The sequence below is a fragment of the Monodelphis domestica genome, chromosome 5 (assembly GCF_027887165.1).
Source record: "Monodelphis domestica isolate mMonDom1 chromosome 5, mMonDom1.pri, whole genome shotgun sequence".
Taxonomy (NCBI): Eukaryota; Metazoa; Chordata; class Mammalia; order Didelphimorphia; family Didelphidae; genus Monodelphis; species Monodelphis domestica.
This window is the reverse complement of record NC_077231.1, coordinates 59,957,009-59,976,438: the sequence shown is the minus strand read 5'-3', so window position 1 is coordinate 59,976,438 and position 19,430 is coordinate 59,957,009. Positions and strand designations below refer to the sequence as shown.

General features: G+C 33.1%; 1 protein-coding gene across 1 annotated transcript in view; it reads right to left on the bottom strand.

Moving 5' to 3' along the window:
- The window catches only part of PTPRQ (protein tyrosine phosphatase receptor type Q), a 336,616-nt gene that overhangs the window by 163,405 nt on the left and 153,781 nt on the right, over nucleotides 1-19,430 (bottom strand). The window contains 6 exon segments of the mRNA XM_056798554.1: nucleotides 1,435-1,586; nucleotides 1,966-2,241; nucleotides 2,527-2,817; nucleotides 5,060-5,228; nucleotides 7,436-7,581; nucleotides 8,168-8,328. Coding sequence (XP_056654532.1) covers nucleotides 1,435-1,586; nucleotides 1,966-2,241; nucleotides 2,527-2,817; nucleotides 5,060-5,228; nucleotides 7,436-7,581; nucleotides 8,168-8,328 — 1,195 coding nt within the window.

The following is a 19,430-nucleotide window of genomic DNA, read 5'->3' as shown; positions in this document are numbered from 1 at the left end:
GGGGAAAAAGAGAGAGCCAGAGGCTTAGTGTCATTAATCTAATTTCACACTTCTGGGAAACAGATTCCGCATTTATTGAGTAATGTAATTCAAATTCCACCCAGCCTATCAGATTCTATAGCAATATCTTGGTTTCAGAAAGAAAGTCCCTGTTGCTGATAATAGACTTTTAACTACTCTTTTTGATTATTTCTATTCACTTTGCAAGCTAATAGTGTTATTAAAGTGATTTGTCATCAGTAATAAATTGTAATGCCCTGCAGAAGTGAATAAAATATTTGTAACAGATTGTTCTCACTACTCTTGATGTAATTAAACAAACATTCCAGTGTTTTATTTTTCTTGTAAAAAAAAAAGATGAGGAGATATTTCTTAAGGAAAGATGAATATGAACGGCATGAATTTTTTTTCCTAATTAAAAATGTTAATCATTTTAATGTATTCAAGACACTGTCTGACAGTAATACATGCATGTTTCATAATACTCTCGATTTTTAAAAATCTAGAATTGAAATTGGGTTGATGTTTAGATAAAGAGAATATTTAAAATCCAAATACCAATTAGAAGGCTTTACAGTACTTTAGAAATAGAAGGCATTATCATGCCACTTTTAAAGGAGAAAAAAAAGAGCCACATGCAACTCCTACTTGAAAAAATAGATTAAGATAACATTCAGTTTTAAACAAGTGAGCAAAAAATGCACTGAAATGTTTCCCAAAATTGAGTAAATTAAACATTAATAAAAGTCTAATGTAAACAATATAGGGCTTGTTTCACAACATGATGACCAGGGAAATATGTGTTAATATGATAATATATATATAACCTATATCATACTTCCTGCCTTCTATCTGGGAGGGAGACAAAGGAAGTGGGAAAAGAATGAGAGATTTTGGACATAGTATGAGAACTTGTTTTTTTATAAGCATATTAATCACAATTTATTATATATTTATAACAAATCACAGGAATAATATTATTGTCATATTACATATTATATGTAATATATTTTTAAAAATTCAAAATAAATGGTAACACCCCCCACCCCTTAAAAATAAGCCTGAAACCTCTCAGTGATTCAAGATTATACCAATCTACATTATAGTCTATCCAATGCCTAGGTCAATATCAAATAGAAACTAAGTCACACATATTCCCCTTTCTCAATTTTAAATAACAAAAAAAACTTTTTTCTTTTTGTTTAAGGTAGGGGAGGAAGATAATAAATGGGCTGGTGAAATTAAAGAAATCAAAGAAGGCTTTTTCCACTACTTTATATTTTAAATTCTGCTTTAAAAACATTTATTATGTACCTACTATATACAGAGCACTGTGCTAGGCACTCAGGGAGATCTAAGGTTTAAATAAAACACAATAATGCCCTTATGAAACTCAAATAGTATTTCAAAGGTACTAAAATAAAATAAGCCTACCTGATAAAATATAGAATCTGTTCCATTCTCATGAATTTTAATATTATAGACTTTAATAACACCACTTGGAAGAGGACTTGGGTTCCATGTTAGCCACACTGAATCAGAAGTGCAATTGATTATGCTTAAATTCTGCGGTGGTGCTAATGGGGCTGTGGGAAAAGACATTAAATGATTTATATTTAAAGAACTTAACAACATAAAAATCATACTCTAGTTTTATTTGGCCAGGGCATGAATCCATAGAGATTTATAGCACAAATGTGTTTTAATTTGAAAAAGATTGAAACAAAACAAATACCACAACTGCTTATGTCTTGGCAAAAAGCAAGCCAAGAGTTTCCAAAGTAGATTAAAACCCAACTTTTAGTCCTGGCACTTCATTATTAGAGGAGATCAGAAAAGCAGCTCTGTAGTTGTGATCCTGTTTCAAAAAGACTGTCAAATATGCATTAATTTTCCTTGCTCTTCTTGTTTCTAGAATAAAGGTCCTGAAAGCAGAGAGAAGGCATTATTATGATGAGCTCTTACCTGCCTCATCTGTGTAAAAAAAGAGTGTAGAAGAAGGACCAAGTCCTTTTATGGTTCTTGCGGCAGCAAAAAAGCTATATAATGTAAATGGTGAGAGCTCGTCCAGTGTGACAGAGTTTTCAGAGGTAGTAAAAGAATAGCTTTCATTTGGTCCATCTAAAGTTAAATCATAACTTATTATAGCACCATTTGGCTGTACTGGGGGATCCCAGGATATAAAAACTGAGGTAGAAGAAAGGTTTTTAAAAGTGTTGATTACTGGTGAAGAGTCTGGGACTATAAAAGAAAAAAAAAGAATAGAAAACAAAATGAAGTTGAATTATCATTGTTAAATAATTGGACTTTAGTAACAAATGGAAACTGAGTGTTTATTATTAACAAAGAATCTAGCATCTTACAATAAAAGCTATAGAAAAATTAAATTATAATTATTTTTAGAGTCTAATATTTAGAAGCAAACAAAAAAATACAAAGTAAAAGGATTGTCCTACAAGAAAATGACATAAAAAGATTTCAAACAAAACAGAGCCTTGATAAACAAAATAATTATCCTAAGCCTACCATCTTCTTCAGTTTTGATGTGGAGTTGGGCTGTGTACAAGTCAGAGAATCCCTTTTCTGTTGCTGGCGTGACTTTGAATATATAATCAGTGTATTTTTTCAGATTGTCAAAAACCAGGCTTCTCTCATAAGTTTTCAGAGGTGGTCTTGTTCTACGTGGGTTTCCTTGCAAGCTCAGTGAAACATAGTAGAAGACTAGACCGTTTGGCTGAGATGGTGGGAACCAGCTGACATTTATTGAAGTTGAAGAAAGAGGTTCATAAGTCAGGTTTTCAACAATCCCTTCTGGTACTATGATATATAACAAGCAAAATATAAGAGTCATGAACTATTGCAATTAAAATACAAGTGAGTACACACAGTGTGAATATTTTCTAAATATTTTCTAAATACTTCTAGATATTTGATTTTTTTTATAACTGATTTTGGAAAAGAGCAGTTACTACAATATATCTTTCTAATTGCCTTTGTTCATTGAACCAGATAAGTTGAGGTCTCTTGACAGTATGAAGTAATCTTCTTTTTATAAGAAATTATTCTCAAATTATTGCTCCTGCCCACTCATTGCCCTTTGAACAAATATTTACAAGTCCAATGAATTCATCTATCCTCTAAAAACAGTTTTGTTTCTGTTTCTTCTATTTTGCTACTCTGTACTATGATAGGAGGGGGGGAAAGAGGAGAACCACAGGATTAGGGACCATTTTGTATTTTTTTTTCCTTACTTTCACATATTGTGATAATGAAACAAAAACATTACAAGCTGACTACTTATTAGTGAGGAATCTCAACTTACTCAGCCAAACAGGTCTTTGGACAGAAGTCTGTCACCAAAGCCATAAACTAGACCATTACTTGTTGATGGAATGACTGAAATATGGTGATTTTTAAATATACTTAACTTTCATTTTTGTCCATTTAACAATAGGTAGCAAATACCTTTATATTTATAATAACCTCTCTGTGTTTCCATATCTCCACCAAAGAGAAAGTGGGGAAAAAGGCAAAAATTATTGAGTAACTGATTTCCCAGCTATTTTAGTAGCCTTGAAGGACAGCTATAGTTTTGTAGTCAGCAGATTCACTCTTCTTAGAAAGTATCAGATAGATGGTACTTGCAGCAGTATAGCCCTTGAGTTGCTATGGCGATGAGAGATGTTAGTAACATTTTTAACTTGGACTTCTGAGATAGGTACTGCTTAGTCTCATCTCCATGACAACTCAAGTGTGTAGTGGGGAGAAGGGCAACAGGATGTTACCATGATACAAGCCACAAAAGTAGAAGCAAATTCTCTAATAGGTGAAATATTAGATTAATTTGCAATGATTGGACAATTACAGTTGTGCAGATCATAAACAAGGCCACTTTGATCCTAGCAGAAATGGAAGAAAAGTTCATATCATCAGAACCATTCAGGAACAGGATAAATTAAGCAGAAGCATGGAAATTATGAGAAATTTATCCTTGCTTTTGTGGGAGAGACGCACACTGGATTAATCACAGGTCTGGATCAAAAAGTTCATCTATTTATTTTCAATATAAAATGTTTAATTTTTATTTTAAAATCTTAAAACAATGATAGAACTACCAAAAGTCAAAACATCCAGTTAAAAGCATTTCTTTTAAAAAATCAGGTATATAAAGATTTTAATCAAATCTTATTCCATGCTTTGAAAAGTTTATGTTCATCACTTTGAGAGCTATTGGAAATTAAGACCTGCCTGTACCACCTAGGTTTCTGATGACATGTACCACTGGGCTGAAAAATAAATAAATATTGATGAGTTTGATTTATAGGGCAGGCTTAGGACAATACCATTTCACAATAATGATAAAAACAATAACAATAATAATACTATCATTAGAAGAGTACGGAAGATGGTTTTGTGAATATGGCACTGCAATCTTAAATATGAATCCTAAAAAAATAATGGGGTGTGAAAAATGACAAGGTACAGAATGATCTTTCTGGGATATTGTAGAAGTAGTAGATGAGCAACTGTGGAGAAAAAAATTAAGATTTTGTAAACATCAATTAAAAAAAGAATTTTTTTAAAGTTAACATCAATAAAGTTTAAGATAATTCTCCTAGAATCTCCAAAACTGAAAAGGTCAAGATTATATATGGACATACTTTGTATATAAATATACTTCATTAGAATGTTATTTATAATTTATATGTGATTTTTAAATTATTAAAATAAATTTTCTCAAGAAAACCAGTGTTGAAGGAAATTATTAATTAATTTAATGATCATATACAGAGTACCAATGTTTTTGAAGAAAAAAATTCTTCATTTAGAGAGCATTTCCAGAGAATGAAAAATGAACAGAATAGCACTTTCCCAGTAATAGAAGATATAATTAAAATATTTTTTTCTAATTAGTGAACTATAAGATTACTTGTTACTTGAAAAAAAGTATTCAAAAAACTTAAAAACTAGTAGAGATAATAAAAGCTATTGAAATCATTTTAAAGTTATATATTTTAAATTAATATATATATATTAATGTATAACTCAGGTTACATACTGTCTTGATCTGTGTATACTTGGATTATGTCACTGGTTTTGTTCCCATTTCCAATTGAAGTACTTGCTGTTACCCAGACTATATAGTAGCTGAATATTGCCAAATTTTCTATGACTGCAGATATGGTCATATTGTCAGAAAAACTGACTATATCGTGAAGAGTAAAATTCTGAAATACAAACAAAATGTTTATGATTATTTAGGCTTAGTTCTTAAGTATATATATATATATATATATATATATATATATGCATTTTTCAAAATAATTGTCCATAGTATCAAATGTATTATAGTCTAAAATGCACCATAAGTCAATATTTACTTTATCCTAGGAATTCATAACAAAAAAAAGACTGGAATTTAAAATAAAATACTTTGTATAATTATCATATAATTGATACAAAATTAGGTGGAATAATACCATTGACTCCTATTTTATTGTTTTAAGGTTTAGAAAGTACTTGATATATAAAGTATCTCATTTGATCCTCACAACATTCCTGGGAAGTATTATATCTTTTCTTTTTACAGTCAAGTTACTATGTCTACCTTAATTTGCCTCTGATCGGTGCTGGAGGGAGGATTTGCAGAAGGAGCTCCCGATTCCAAGTTTACCAGTTCGAACGGTACCAAGCAGGATTTCTCGTATACCTCATATACACTGGCATAAACCATGAAAATGTTTCCTTCCCCCCACCAGAGAGTCAAATAAAGGCAGAAGGAAGCCCTAGTGGACAAAGATTAGTTTTGGAGTAAGGAAACCTGGTACAGCCTCTGACACCTGCTAGATATGTAACCCTGGGCAAAGTCACTTCACTGGGCAGAGTGGTACGGTCAACTGTCTAAAAGTATAAGTTGGAGGGAAGGGGCAGATCTGTCCTGGTACCTGTATCTATAAATGTAATATAATTTGTTAATTAAGATAATCATGTAAAACTGAGAGGGCTATACTTGCGGTTACATTTTAAATGATTACATTTTATTTTATATTATAAATATTATTGTATTATAATATTTATATTATATTTTAGGTGCTCATAATCATTCTGTGAAGTAGGTGGAGCTGATATGGCCCATCTCTTCTGTAGACTAAGTGATAGAGACTGATAAATTAAAATATACAAGTCCATATAATTATTGGTGAAACTATTTTCCCAAGGACAAGTTTGATCATTTCATGTGCCTGTTTAGAAATTGCCACTGGCTCTTTATTATTTTTATGGTAACTATGAACTTAGCTTTCCATAATATGGTTATAATCTATTTTTCTAGAACTTTACGTTATTTCCCCTTCCTACTTTCTATAGCCTAGCCAAACGAAACTACTGTTTCTTGAACTTGACAAGCCATGTCCCATTTCTCTATTTTTTTGGCTAGGCTACCCTCATGCCTGGAAACCCCTCTCAACTGCACTAATTATTACCTGTATGATCAAGCCACCTAGCTCCTCAGTTTTTCCATCTATAAAATAAAAATTCTTGGCCACACATTATATGAATGAATATTGATGAAGGGTGCAGACAGTGAAGATTAGAACTCTAAAAAGTGTGGTGTCATCATGGGCTTTAAAGTGATCTAATAAGGCCAGAAATGCAAACTGTGGACATGATACTCTTATAGTTGTCATCAATTGTTTGGGTCAATCTTATTCACTGTTCAAACTATGTGTCACTTCTGGATTATCATTCTAAAATTTTACAAATAGATAATGCATGCATTTGTAGTATTATTCCTGAAGGGGGGAAATGGACAGATGAACCTTGAGAAATATGAGGCTATCTATATATCCTGTGACCTTTTAGTATGACCACCCTGTGCAATCCAGTGGTAGTCATGCATTTCAAATCATTCTTAAAATTACTTAGTAAAAGCTAATTGAGTAAAAACTGGATGAATAGCAATTAACAAAATATTAATTGCCCCTCAAAGGAGTTTATCCATGTTGACATTAAGAACCTTCAATGAACACCTTTATATCTTTTTTAGACAGTCATTTCATAGAAAATATACCCCTTACTTTTAATCATTTAAATTGAAGGCTGAAGACATTGGTGTGGACAACTAATTCAGGAAACAATTCAGATTTTTTAAAACACTTGTAAAATACTATATTAACAAACACGTATTGGTTGATTTAAAAATACAATATTTTGGAAGCATTTTTGTTCAATATACTAAAGTGACAAATTGGTTCAAACTAAGTCATAATAAATAACATGGGGATATGTGTCTAAATTCCAAATTTTATTTTATGTCAAGAATAAATGTGAATGAATGGAATTTTATAAGGATAAGCCCAAATAATTTTCTTTAGTAGAGATCACTGATGGGAATTTAAGGAGTGCAAAGAGAGTTAAGAGAAAGATGAAGTCTTACCTGCATAAAAGTACCTGAATTATTTTGATAATAAACAGAATAGTATTGTATAATTCCATTGGGCTTTGAAGGAGGATCCCAAAAAAGAATTATTGATGAAGAAGTAAGGTTTGCATAATGCACATCTTTTGGTGGATCACTTGGAGCTAGAGAAACACAAAAGTATTTATCAATGACTAGAGTAATAAAGTCATTTTTTAAAAATATTTGGTTATGTTAAAATGATAGAAACATCTTGACCAAGTCTACTAAAGGAGAGGAATAAACTTGACAAAGCTCCTTTTGAGCTTTTTATGGGAGGAGGGGGCCAGCAGAACTAAAGATCTTGGAGTTGGGGCACTATAATAATAATACAGTAAAGATTTCACTGTAAACCAGATCACATATCTGGGTAATAGAACTGGGATTTTCTACAACTAGTACTAGAACAAACTCATCAAACACTGTTTCCTTGAATATAGCCATTGCCTAGGACCCACAGGGCAACATTTTAGCAAGGCTGCCATGTGGAGACCTAATTAAGTAAGGAATTATGGGGTTATACAATATACAAATAAGTGAAATATATAGTAGATCTGAATATAATTCATTGTTATATAGTTTTGTCAGTGCTGGTTAGGGGGCATCAGAGCCACTTAAAAAATCTTATTTTAGGATTTAATATATGATATGTCATGTTTTTTTTTTGAATACAATTAAATTTTTCATTAGCTCATTTCCATGAGAACTTACCTCCCTCTGGCGTTCTAAAGCTAATGAGGTTACTTTTCATTTTTCCATCACCAAATCTTGTGCTTGCTGTGACGTAGGCATTATACTTAATATTATTTTCCAAATTTGCATATTCTAATGATGTTTCAGTTACATTTATAGCTTTTAGTGATGATTTATCCCTAGAGAGAAAGATGATAGACACACATGTAATTACACTTCTGTTGTAAGTGACAAATATAGAAATCACATACACAAACCCTGAGTTTAACAATTGGAAGTTACCAAAATATACAAACCCACTAACATAGAGAAAACTCTAATAAGAAATAATAAAAATCATGTATGATACAATATTTTGTAAGACATTTAACCCTATTATTTTCTGTTCTTAAAATTAAGGAAATGAGTTCAAATCTTGCCTCAGAATACTTAATTAATTTCTTTCAGCCTCAATTTCCTTACCTGCAAAATAAAGTGTTGAATTAGTGGACTTCTGTATTTTACTTTTCTTTAACCTAATGCTTATGAGCACTGAGAAAAGCTTATAATTAAATAAAAGAAAGAAAACAGGCTGAATACCATTGCTAGAAAAGAGGCAACTTGAAGGCAGTGAATGTTTCAGGGTTGTGAGTAACTGTACAGTACTGTGTAATATAGCATCAGAGAGATGCAGAACCCTGAAAGGACATAAGAAGAGCACTAAAAGTGATTACTAAAAGAATTGATCTCAAATACAGTCTCCCATTCATTTAGTAAATATTTATTAAGAAATTACTCTTTGCATAGGCATTATACCGGATGACAAATGAAATAGGACATATTCTCTGCTCTAAATGGGTTTGTAGTCTAACAGAGGGGTTTTCACACTCTTAAGGTTTTCTTTTGTTTCCACAAAAGTAAATAAGGCTCTTTAACAAATGAGAATTTTACCTGAAACATAGTTGGAAAGTTTATCATAATGAAAAAAAATATTGAATCAGTGCATGAGATTGTAGACAGACTGGATCAGCCAAGTATAAGGTCCAACTGTCAACAGTTTCACTAGGCATAATCTTACAGATACAGTGGTGACAGCTTTCTTTACAATCACTTTTGTCATACTATGAGATCTTTAAATAATTTTTTATGCTGCGTTTATCACTCTCAAGGAAAAATGAGCTGATCCAGTAACTCTACCCAATTCTACACTCTTTTCATTTGTCACAGGTCATCAAAATACTATGGAATAGCCAATCAAATGTAACTCTATAAAACACTGATTAGTGCCCTAAAATAAACTAATTGAGATATATTCATATTGAAAAAAAAACATTCTAAGATATTTTTAATATAAATCTTTGTGCTTGAAACATTTACTAGAGCACAAAATTTATTGTCCCATGCATTAAATATTCGTCTGTCATCCCTATCTTTTTCCTTTCACTCAGAATAAATATACTCGCATATTTCTAAACACACAAGATTAGAGAATAGAGAGAATTATCCAACATTTTTGCCCTAATTTCATATTTCATAAGAGTGTTTGAATTTAATATGCTGATTTTTCCCTAAGCCATCTGTTTTTTTTCTCTTCTACCTAGATCCCAAAAGTTCTTATGGTTTTAATAAAGAATGCGAAAAAAGATGAAAAGTTTTTGTTATTATTATTGTTGCTGCTGATGACATTTTAGAAACTACAGGCAGATATCAACATAAGTTAATTTTTTGGAGCATATGATAATAGGCTGGGATAATACTTAATACTAAGCTCTTACAAAGCATATCAGATAATAAGTTGGTCTGGTACAAATCTGGTGGTTCTAAACACACTATGATGAATATTATTAACAAAGATAGTCAAAAGGTACAAGATGTGTCAAACACCAATTAATACAAAACAATGAAATGGAAAATATAACACATTTGATACATCTAGTTACTGATATTGAAATTATTTACAGAATCCATTGTCTATTTTTAATGAGATCATTCAATAGTTAGAACAAGCTTTTAAAATGTTTACATTAGAAGAAAGGAAAAAGACAGGAAGAAATAAACAATGTGTGATTATAGACCTGCTAATCCAGCCTGTTTAAACAAGCTAATAAAAAAAAGAGAAAGGAAGGAAGGAGGAAGGGAGGGAGGGAAGAAAGGAGAGAGGAAGGGAGAGAAGAAATGAATAATGACTATCATAAAGACCCAGTTATGGTCCTGAATGGAAACTCTATAGAGTTCATCAATGGCAGGGATGTGCCGATAAATATTTAAAACTGATTTCTTCCCCCCAAAAGATAAATGACACACTTTTAATCTGCATTATTAAAATTTTCCCATCATTTTCTGAAGTCTAGACAATAAAAGAATAAATTAAGTCTTTATTTGTAGAATTTTTCAGTTTCTAAGATAAATGCTTACAATGGAATTTTAACAATTGATTCTTGAGAGTTGGAATAAACTAGCTCCACAAATCTGTTCTTTCTTCTTACCTCCCTCCCTCCTTCTCTTCCTTTCTTCTTTCCTTCCTTCCTTCCTCCCTCTCGCTCTCTCTCTGTCTCTGTCTGTCTGTCTGTCTGTCTGTCTGTCTGTCTGTCTCTCTCTCTCTCTCTCTCTCTCTCTCTCTCTCTCTCTCTCTCTCTTTGATTCTATCAATATTTTTGGTTCCAAAGACACATATAACTAGAAAATGAGGTAAAGGGATCATGTAAGGGAGAGTGAGGAAATCACATTCTATATGTGATACTGGAACCAGGAATTATTGAAAGGAAGCTGAGAATACCAGAAGCATGATTTCCCCCCAAAATCATGACCCTCTAGATTAAAAACAACAACAACAATCAAAGGAGATAGCATTTATATTGCACTTAAAGGTTTTGTTTTATGTATTTAAAACATCATCTCATTTGATCCTCACAACTGTAGGAGGTAGGGGCTATTATTATCCTCATTTAAAAAAATCAATCTATGAAGGGGATAGAACTAAAAAGATGAACTTTAGGAGCAATCAATGCAAAGTTTTATATTTAGATTAAAAAACCACTTCATAAGTAAAGAATTAGGGATTCTTGGTTAGGCAAAAGTTTATCTGAAAAAGGTCCAGGAGGGTTTATTGATTTGCAAACTATAAGTCAGCAGGATGAAGTGGTATCCAAAAAGTTAAAGTAATCTTGGGCAATATTAAGCCTAGGATAACTTTGTGGAATCAGGATTAATAGTCCCAAAAAGAAGGCTTGGGGGAACCAGTTAGTTCTCTTTCATTTTTCTTTCTTCAACACCGTTTAGTAATGCAATGGATAGAGTGCTGGACTAGGAGTCAAGAAGATCTGTATTCAAATCCAGCCTCAAACACTTGTTAGCTTTATTACCTTTGGAAAATCAAATCTCTACTTCACTTTTGCATTTGCAAAATGGGATTGTTATAGCATGTAATTCAAAGGTATGCCATGAGGATCAAATGAGCTAATATTTGTAAAGCATTTTACAAACCTTAAAGCACTATATAAATGTTTATTATTTTTATTTTTCTCATTTTTACTATTTATCCTTAATTTTCAAAAGGGACTGATGATATCATAGTGATGTTTTGACTTGGACATGAATTGGATTTAAGTGAGTCAGAGCTACAATGTCATAATTATTAAAAAAGAATTAGATTTAGTCTGTTTGACTCAAAGGGCAGGACTAGATATAGCCCTGCTTTTGGGAAATATTTCCTAAAAATTGGAGGTATACAAAAACAGAATGGGCTTCTTTGAGAGGTACCAGCTTCCCCTTTCTTGGAAGTCTTCAAACAGAGGGTTCATGATCCCTTTTCAGGTATACTATAGTGGGGATTCCTTCTGGGATATGGTTTCAATCACATGGCCTTTGAGGTCCTTTCCATCACTCAAATTCTGTTTATTTTGTGAATATCTCCAGTTCAGTGAAAAGGTCCTTCCTCCTAAGAGATTTTACCAAAGACATGGACAAGATTTATTCAAGTTAAGAAGGTATGAAAAGACTGTGATCTATACCCATCCATAAAGTATAAGCATCAAGAGGGTCATACATTAATCAAAATAAGCTTATGGTCCCTACTTTCTTATTTGGGATATCTAAGTAATAAATAATAACCAGTTCTGAGAATGACAGTAGAAGTACTTAAGAAGTCAGTTTGGGGGGCAGCTAGATGACTTGGTGGATGGCAAGCCAGACCTAAAGATGGGAGGTCCTGAATTTAAATTTGGCCTCAGACATTTCCTAGTGGGGTGGTCCTTGGCAAGTCACTTAACCCCCATTACCTAGCCCTTACCACTCTTCTGCCTTGGAACTGATACTTAGTTGTAGAAAAAAGCTAAAAACAACAACAACAAAAAAAAACCCCTCCTCTCTCATTCTAATCTTTTAAACACTTTATTTAAACAAAAGGGAACCTGAGTTTTCCTGGCTGAAATTAACTAATCACTATTTCTAGAAGGAGGGAGAGCCCCTCCCCAGGCGCAGGATTGGTCTATATTAGAACCAATCCTGTGCCTGGAAGTACAGGGCGTGGCCCAAATCTAGCAAGGGAATAGTCCAATTCAGGACCAATTTCAAGCCAAAATATGAGGCGTGGTCCCTCCTTCAGCATGTGATTGGCCCATTCAAGACTAATCCAATGCCAGGAAGTAGTAGTGAGGGACCCCTGTGGCAGCCTGGGGGAGGCAGTTCCCCAGGCCATGACATTTCAAAACCCAGGTAGTATTGATTCTAAGATGGAAGGTAAAGGTTAAAAAAAAAAGAAAGAACTCAGTATTGCCCTGATATGAGCTAACTGATAAAATTTGGGGGATAACGACAAAGGAAGGGGAAATGATATTTATTTTCCTTCCTCTAGTATATAGGGTGTCCCAAAAGTCTCAGTACAGTCTTAAGCTACTAGAAGTATTAAAGATGAAAGCTGCTCTAAGACTTTCAGGATAGCTTAGATAGGATCAGATCCATAGTCCTACTCTGCCCTATGGCAAAAGGGGGCAGTTTAATAATTCCTAACAATCTGTCCCATTATCTTATGGGGAGCCTGTCTGGCTGCTGTTGGCTCTGGGATATCAATCGTCTCTGTGAAGCCAAGGATAAGCCGAGCCATGGGAGATGGTGCGGGGGCGGCTCTTTCCTCCTCTCAGTTTAATAATGTGCATTCCTTCATATGCAACGGGAGAATCAGGCATAACATTTGATATTTTGGAGGGTGTATTCGTGGAATAATTAAGAACTAGAATGAACCAGAGGAGATCTCAATTTGGTGGAAAACAATAAAATCCCCAAGCCAAAAAACAATCAATGTTTTGAAAGTACTAGACTGACATGCATTGAGTTGAGATGAGATCACAGAAATGATGCTTGCTGCTGGGAAATGAAGAAACATCTTTCTATCAATATAATCCATTAAGCTCCCTCCTCAAATATTTGTTAAAATGATTGTGCACAATTCACTCACCTCACAACTTCAGTTTTCTCCTTTTAAAATGGAGGTAATAACATTATTTATTGTATGGGTCAAATGAGAAAACACATGAAAAATGCTTGGTCAGCTTGAAAGCACTATAAAAATACTAGCTATTATTAATTAAAATACTCACAGCTCTCTCATAATGTCTTCATAAAATTTACTTACCCTTCAACCTTCTAGTCTCCAGATGGAACAAATACTATAGAATATTCTTATGATTTTAGGAACTGGTAATAGAATTAGATTAATATTATTAACAGTTCCATTGGAAATGATCTAAATTGAAAAGTTCTTTTGAACTTTAGCAAATTGATTAAAATGCTGTAGGAAAAAAGGGGGAACAATTGAAAACAAAATAAATGAGAAATGACTAAAAATTGTGGGATGTCTATGATTAAATTCTACTATATTTTAAGAAACAATTTAATTACGAAATTCAGAGAAACATGGAGATTTGCATGAACTGATGCACAGTAAAAAGAAACTAATTCTATAAAACAATATACACAATCATTACCCCTCTCTCAAAGTCTTATTCTTTCAACTTCTTTAATAATGTCTAGGATTTGTCCCTTTCTATCCACCCTCATAGGTATCATTCTAGCTTAGATCCTTGTTACTCCTTATGTAGACTACTGTGATCACATTGGTCTATATAACTATATAACTCCTGTCCATTATTTCTTAAAGCAAAATAGTACTCCATCACAACCATATACACCATTATAACATAACTGGTAATTTCCCAATTTATGAACATACTTCCAATTTCCAATTTTTTGCCACCACAAAAAGAGTTACTAAATATCTTTGAGCATGTTGACCTTTTTTTTCCTTTTCTTTGATCTCTTTGGGATACAGACCTAGTAGTAGTATTGCTGGGTAAAAGGTTAGGCAATTTTATAATCCTTTGGGCACAGTTTGCTTTCCAGGAAGGTTGGATTAGTTCACTACTCCATCAGAAGTTCATTTGTGTATCTAATTTTCCTTCATCTCCTCTAGCATTTGTCCTTTCTGATGTGTAAGAGTGGTATGTCAGAGTTCTTTTAATTTGAATTTTGCTAATCAAGAATGATTTAAAACATTTTTTCATGATTATAGTTTTTATTGCTTCTTCTGAAAATCGACTTTTCACATCATTTGACCATTTTCAACTGAAGAATGGTTCTTATTTTTATGATTTGGTTCAATTTTATTCTTAGTATAGATAGGCAATTTGCAAAATGAAACCTTTATCAGAGAAACTTGCTGTAAAATTTTTATATTACTTTATTGTCTAGGTCAATTTTTAATTTTTAATTATAAATGGGCTGTTTTTTCTTTTGCCTTGTCTGAGATCATGACTGCTACCCAAGTCTTTTTAACTTCAGCTGAAGCATATAAAATTCTGCTCTAGGCTTTATTTTAACTTAGTAAATATTTCTGTTTCAGGAGAATCTCTTATAATGATCATATTCTTAAATTCTGGTTTCTAATCCATTTTGCTCTCTGCTTCTATTCTCTGATTGAGTTAATCCCATTCTCTTTCATAGTTAAATTTACTAATTGTGTATTCCCTCCATCCCATTTCCTTCTGTTTCTTCTCCCCTCTCCCCTCCTCAAAAGTCTATTGTCTATTTTTCTTCTAATCATGTCCTCGCTTTCTCTGCCTTTCCTTTAGTCATTCATCTCCTTTTCTTATCCTTTTCCTCTCCTAATTTCTTATTGTGTAAGTTACATTTCTATATACAACTTAATGTGTATATGTGTATTCTTCCTTCTTTGACTCAATTCCAATGAGAGTAAAATTGAAATGCTCTCCATTCCCCATTTCCCTCTCCACTATAAAAACTGTTCCTTACATGCATATCTTATGTGAAAACATTTCCCTCATTTTACCTCTCCCTTCCTCCTTCTCTTACATTATTCTTTCACATACCTTTTCCTTTCCTTTTGAAGCTCATTCCAAAAGAATCAATTCACATTCATGCCTTCTGACAATGTAAACTTTTAACTGCCCTAATAATGATAAAGTTCTTTTGAGTTACATATATCATCTTCCCATATTGGAATGTAAACAGTTTAACTTTATTGAGTCCCTTGTAATTACATTTTCATGTTTATTTCTTTATGCTTTTCTTGAGTCTTCTCTTTGAATATTACATCTTCCCTTCATCTATGATTTTTTTTTTAAATCAGATATGCTTGAAAGTCCTCTATTTCAATAAATATCAAATTTTCCCTGAAGAATTATACTCAGTTCCCTGGGTAGTTGTCTCTTGGTTGTAATCCTACCTCCTTTGCCTTCCAGAACATCATATTGTAAGCCCTCTTAATGTGGAAACTGCTAAAACTTGTGTGATTCTAATAGTGGCTTCACAAATTTAAATTGTTTCTTTTTGGCTGTTGGAAGCATTTCTCTTTGACCTGGGAGTTTGGGAATTTGACTATACTTTTTATAGGAGTTTTTATTTTGTATCTCTTTCAGGAGTGATAAGTTGATCCCTTTGATTTCTATTATACCTTATGGATCTAAGATATTGGGGCAGTTTTCCTTCATAATTTCTGGAAATATGATGTTGTAGGCTTTTTTTGATAGTGGCTTTCAGGTAGTCCAATAATTATTATGCTGTCTCTCCTCAATCTATTTTCCAAGTCAGTTGTTTTACTGATGAAATATTTTATACTTTCTTTTAATTTTTCATTCTTTTTACTCTATTTTATTGTTTCTTGATTGAGTTGATAGGTTAGACTTCCATAATTCTAATTTTTAAAGAACCATATTCTTCAATGAGCTTTTATACTTCTTTTATCATTTGGGCAATTCTGCTTTTAAAGATGTCATTTTTCTTCAGTAAATTTTTGTGTCTCCTTTTCCATTTGGCCTGTTTGATTTATTTTAAGAAGCTTTTTTTTAATGTTTATTTTTTTGTGACTCTTTTCACCATTCAGCCAATTCTGTTTTTCCGTTATTAATTCTCTTTTTATAATTTCCTTCCATCACTCTCATTTTCCTCGGTTTTCCTCTGCCAGGCTCAACTCTTTATTTAACCCTTCTAGGAATTCTTGTTGGGTTTGGGTCCAATTAGCATTTTTTGAGACTTTCTAAAGCCTCACCTTACTGTGTTTTTCACATTATTGTCTTCTTCTGAGTTTGTCTTGCAAATATAGTAGTTTTGATTGTCAAATTACTTTTGTTGCTGATTTTTTATTTTTCTAGCCCATTTCATGGCTGAATTTTATGTTAACATTGGGCTTTGCTTACTGGGATTAAGCTAACACTGTCCCAAGCTTTCAGGCATTTTTCATGCTACTGTTTTCAGAACCAGTTCTGGGAGTTTGCAAGTTTTTGGTGCTTCCGAACTAGTGTGATCCTGGGAGAGTTATGGTCACTGTTTTCCTGGTCTGCCCTCTGGTCTTTATCAAGGAAATATCTCTAGTTCCATATATCTACAGGTACTAATGCTCCTCTTTGCCCTTGAATGATAATCAGTCCTTGGGACTACACACAAAATTCCTATCTGTCCTTGAGCTACTCTTCAGAACTGAGTATGAGCAATAGAGTCACCGGTCAGTGCCAGCTGTATCCAGTGGCACCAAAGGGCCCTATGTAATATTTCTCTGACCCCCTTATTGTGTCTGAGTTGAGATCTCCCAAACCTGCTGAAGCAGCTACTGCTGCTTCATGTGTGGGCTTAGACAAAACTTGCACTACACTTCTATACTGGTACTACAGATTTCTCTTGCTGATGTCTTAAATTTTTAAGACCCAAAAAATGTCCCTCCTGGGCTTTTAAAAAAAAAAAAACCTTACCTTCTGTCTTAGAGTATTAGAAGAGTGGTAAAGGCTAGGCAATGGGGGTTAAGTGATTTGCCCAGGGTCACAAAGCTAGGAAGTATCTGAGGCCAGATTTGAACCCAGGACCTCCTGTCTCTGGGTCGGGCTCTCGATCCACTGAACTGCCCATTTGCCCCTCTCCTTGACTTTTTGTTAGTTCTGCTGCCCCAAAATTTGAATTAAAAATTATTTTATTCTAAACCCTTATGTTCCATCTTGGAATCAATACTGTATATTGGTTCCAAAGCAAAAGAACAGTAAGGGCTAGGAAATGGGGAGTAAGTGATTTGTCTAGGGTCACACATCTAGGAAGTATTGGAGGCCACATTTCAACCTAGAATCATCCAGTCTTTAGGCATAACTTTCAATTCATTAAGCTACCTAGCTTCTCCCAAGGCATTATTTTAAACTTGTATAGATGGAAATGATAAGAGAGTTCAACTGTTTGACTGCCCCCTTATCCACCATCTTGCCATTTTCTCCATTTTAGCCCAACCTAGCTTTCTAATTGAATGATACATTATTACCTTTTATGCATACCATGTTTCCACTATGGTTGTTTTTTTGCAGTTCTTTAGATATGTTTTCTTCTTTCTCCTCTCCAGACCTTTGTACTGGCTCTCCCTCATTCCTAGAACACACTGTCATTTCAACTCTATATCTTAGAATCCCCAGTTTACTTAAATTTTATTATTTTAGTGTCTTCTCAGTGAAAACTTTCCCAATACCTCCTAGTTGGTAGTGGTTTCCCAATAACACAAACAAACAAACGATAACAAGTCCTTATATTTATTTGTAGATGCCAATTTATGTACATGCTGTAGTCTCAATAGAATTTAAGATGTGATTGAAGATATGTACTGCTTCACTTTTGGTTTTGTATCTTCTATTCACCAATTAGTGATTTATTAATCTTGTTTATATCATTATTAGAAATCTAGTCTTACTCTTTGTAAAGAATTCCCTTTTTTCTTCCAAGAACTGACCATTTTGAGTCTTTTAAAAGTGATTTTTTTTGTCTAGAACCATTTTTTTCTCTCAGCCATACATTGATGCTTCTCAAAATAAAGGTTGTCAAATAATTTTTCAAAATTTCATTTGAAAATCCAGGGTAGCAGATCCAACAAATGTCATCTAACTTAATGACATACCCGAGGCAATTGTAGAATTAACCAGAGTCAGAAAATAATTCAAGTCTCCTGTCTCCAAATATAGTAATTTGTCAATTTTCTTCTACTTCTTCATCTTTTATTCTCCCAATATATTTCCTTCTTTAATGCAAGTCCCTGCACACAAGTCACTCATGCTCTCTATACCTTTGTATTTGCCATTCTGTCAAGTGAAATTTCTCATCTACCTTCCCCATCCATCATCCATCTTTTCAAATTCCTGTCTATCATGCATCCTTTAAAAAAATTTAAATTCACTTCTTCTAGGGAGTCTTCTAAATTGCCTCATTCGCATGTAATTATTCATTCACTGTCCTCTCAGTATAATATACTTAATTTAAGCAAATGCTTAAGCTACATAGTGATGGGAAACATGGTTTTTACTTGCTCATAGGATCACTCATACCCCCCAATTCAAATTTTGTTTTTCCATCTAGATTATACAATCCTGTTCCAAAACCTCATTGAGGCAAAAAAGTATTCGTGGTTTCTTCATGCCAGCAGAATGTTCAAGTTCTGTCAGACCTTATAAAGCTCAAAAAGCAACATAAGCTTAGACATGGAAATGACCTCAGAATTCATCTAATTTAACTCTCTCATTTTACAGATTTGGAAACTGAGGCCTAGCAAATAATTGATTTCACTATGATCTCTCAGGTCATAGCTGAGATTTGAAAGCACATTCTCTGCCCCCAGATACACTGCTTTTGCAAATATCTTATGCTGAGATCTCAATCACTAAATAAAAGCTTATGAAGTACTGAAATATATAGTAAATGATTTTTAAAAAATAATCAATATTGGGTACTGGTTCTAAGGCAAACATAAGGGCAAACAATGTGAGGAAAGTGA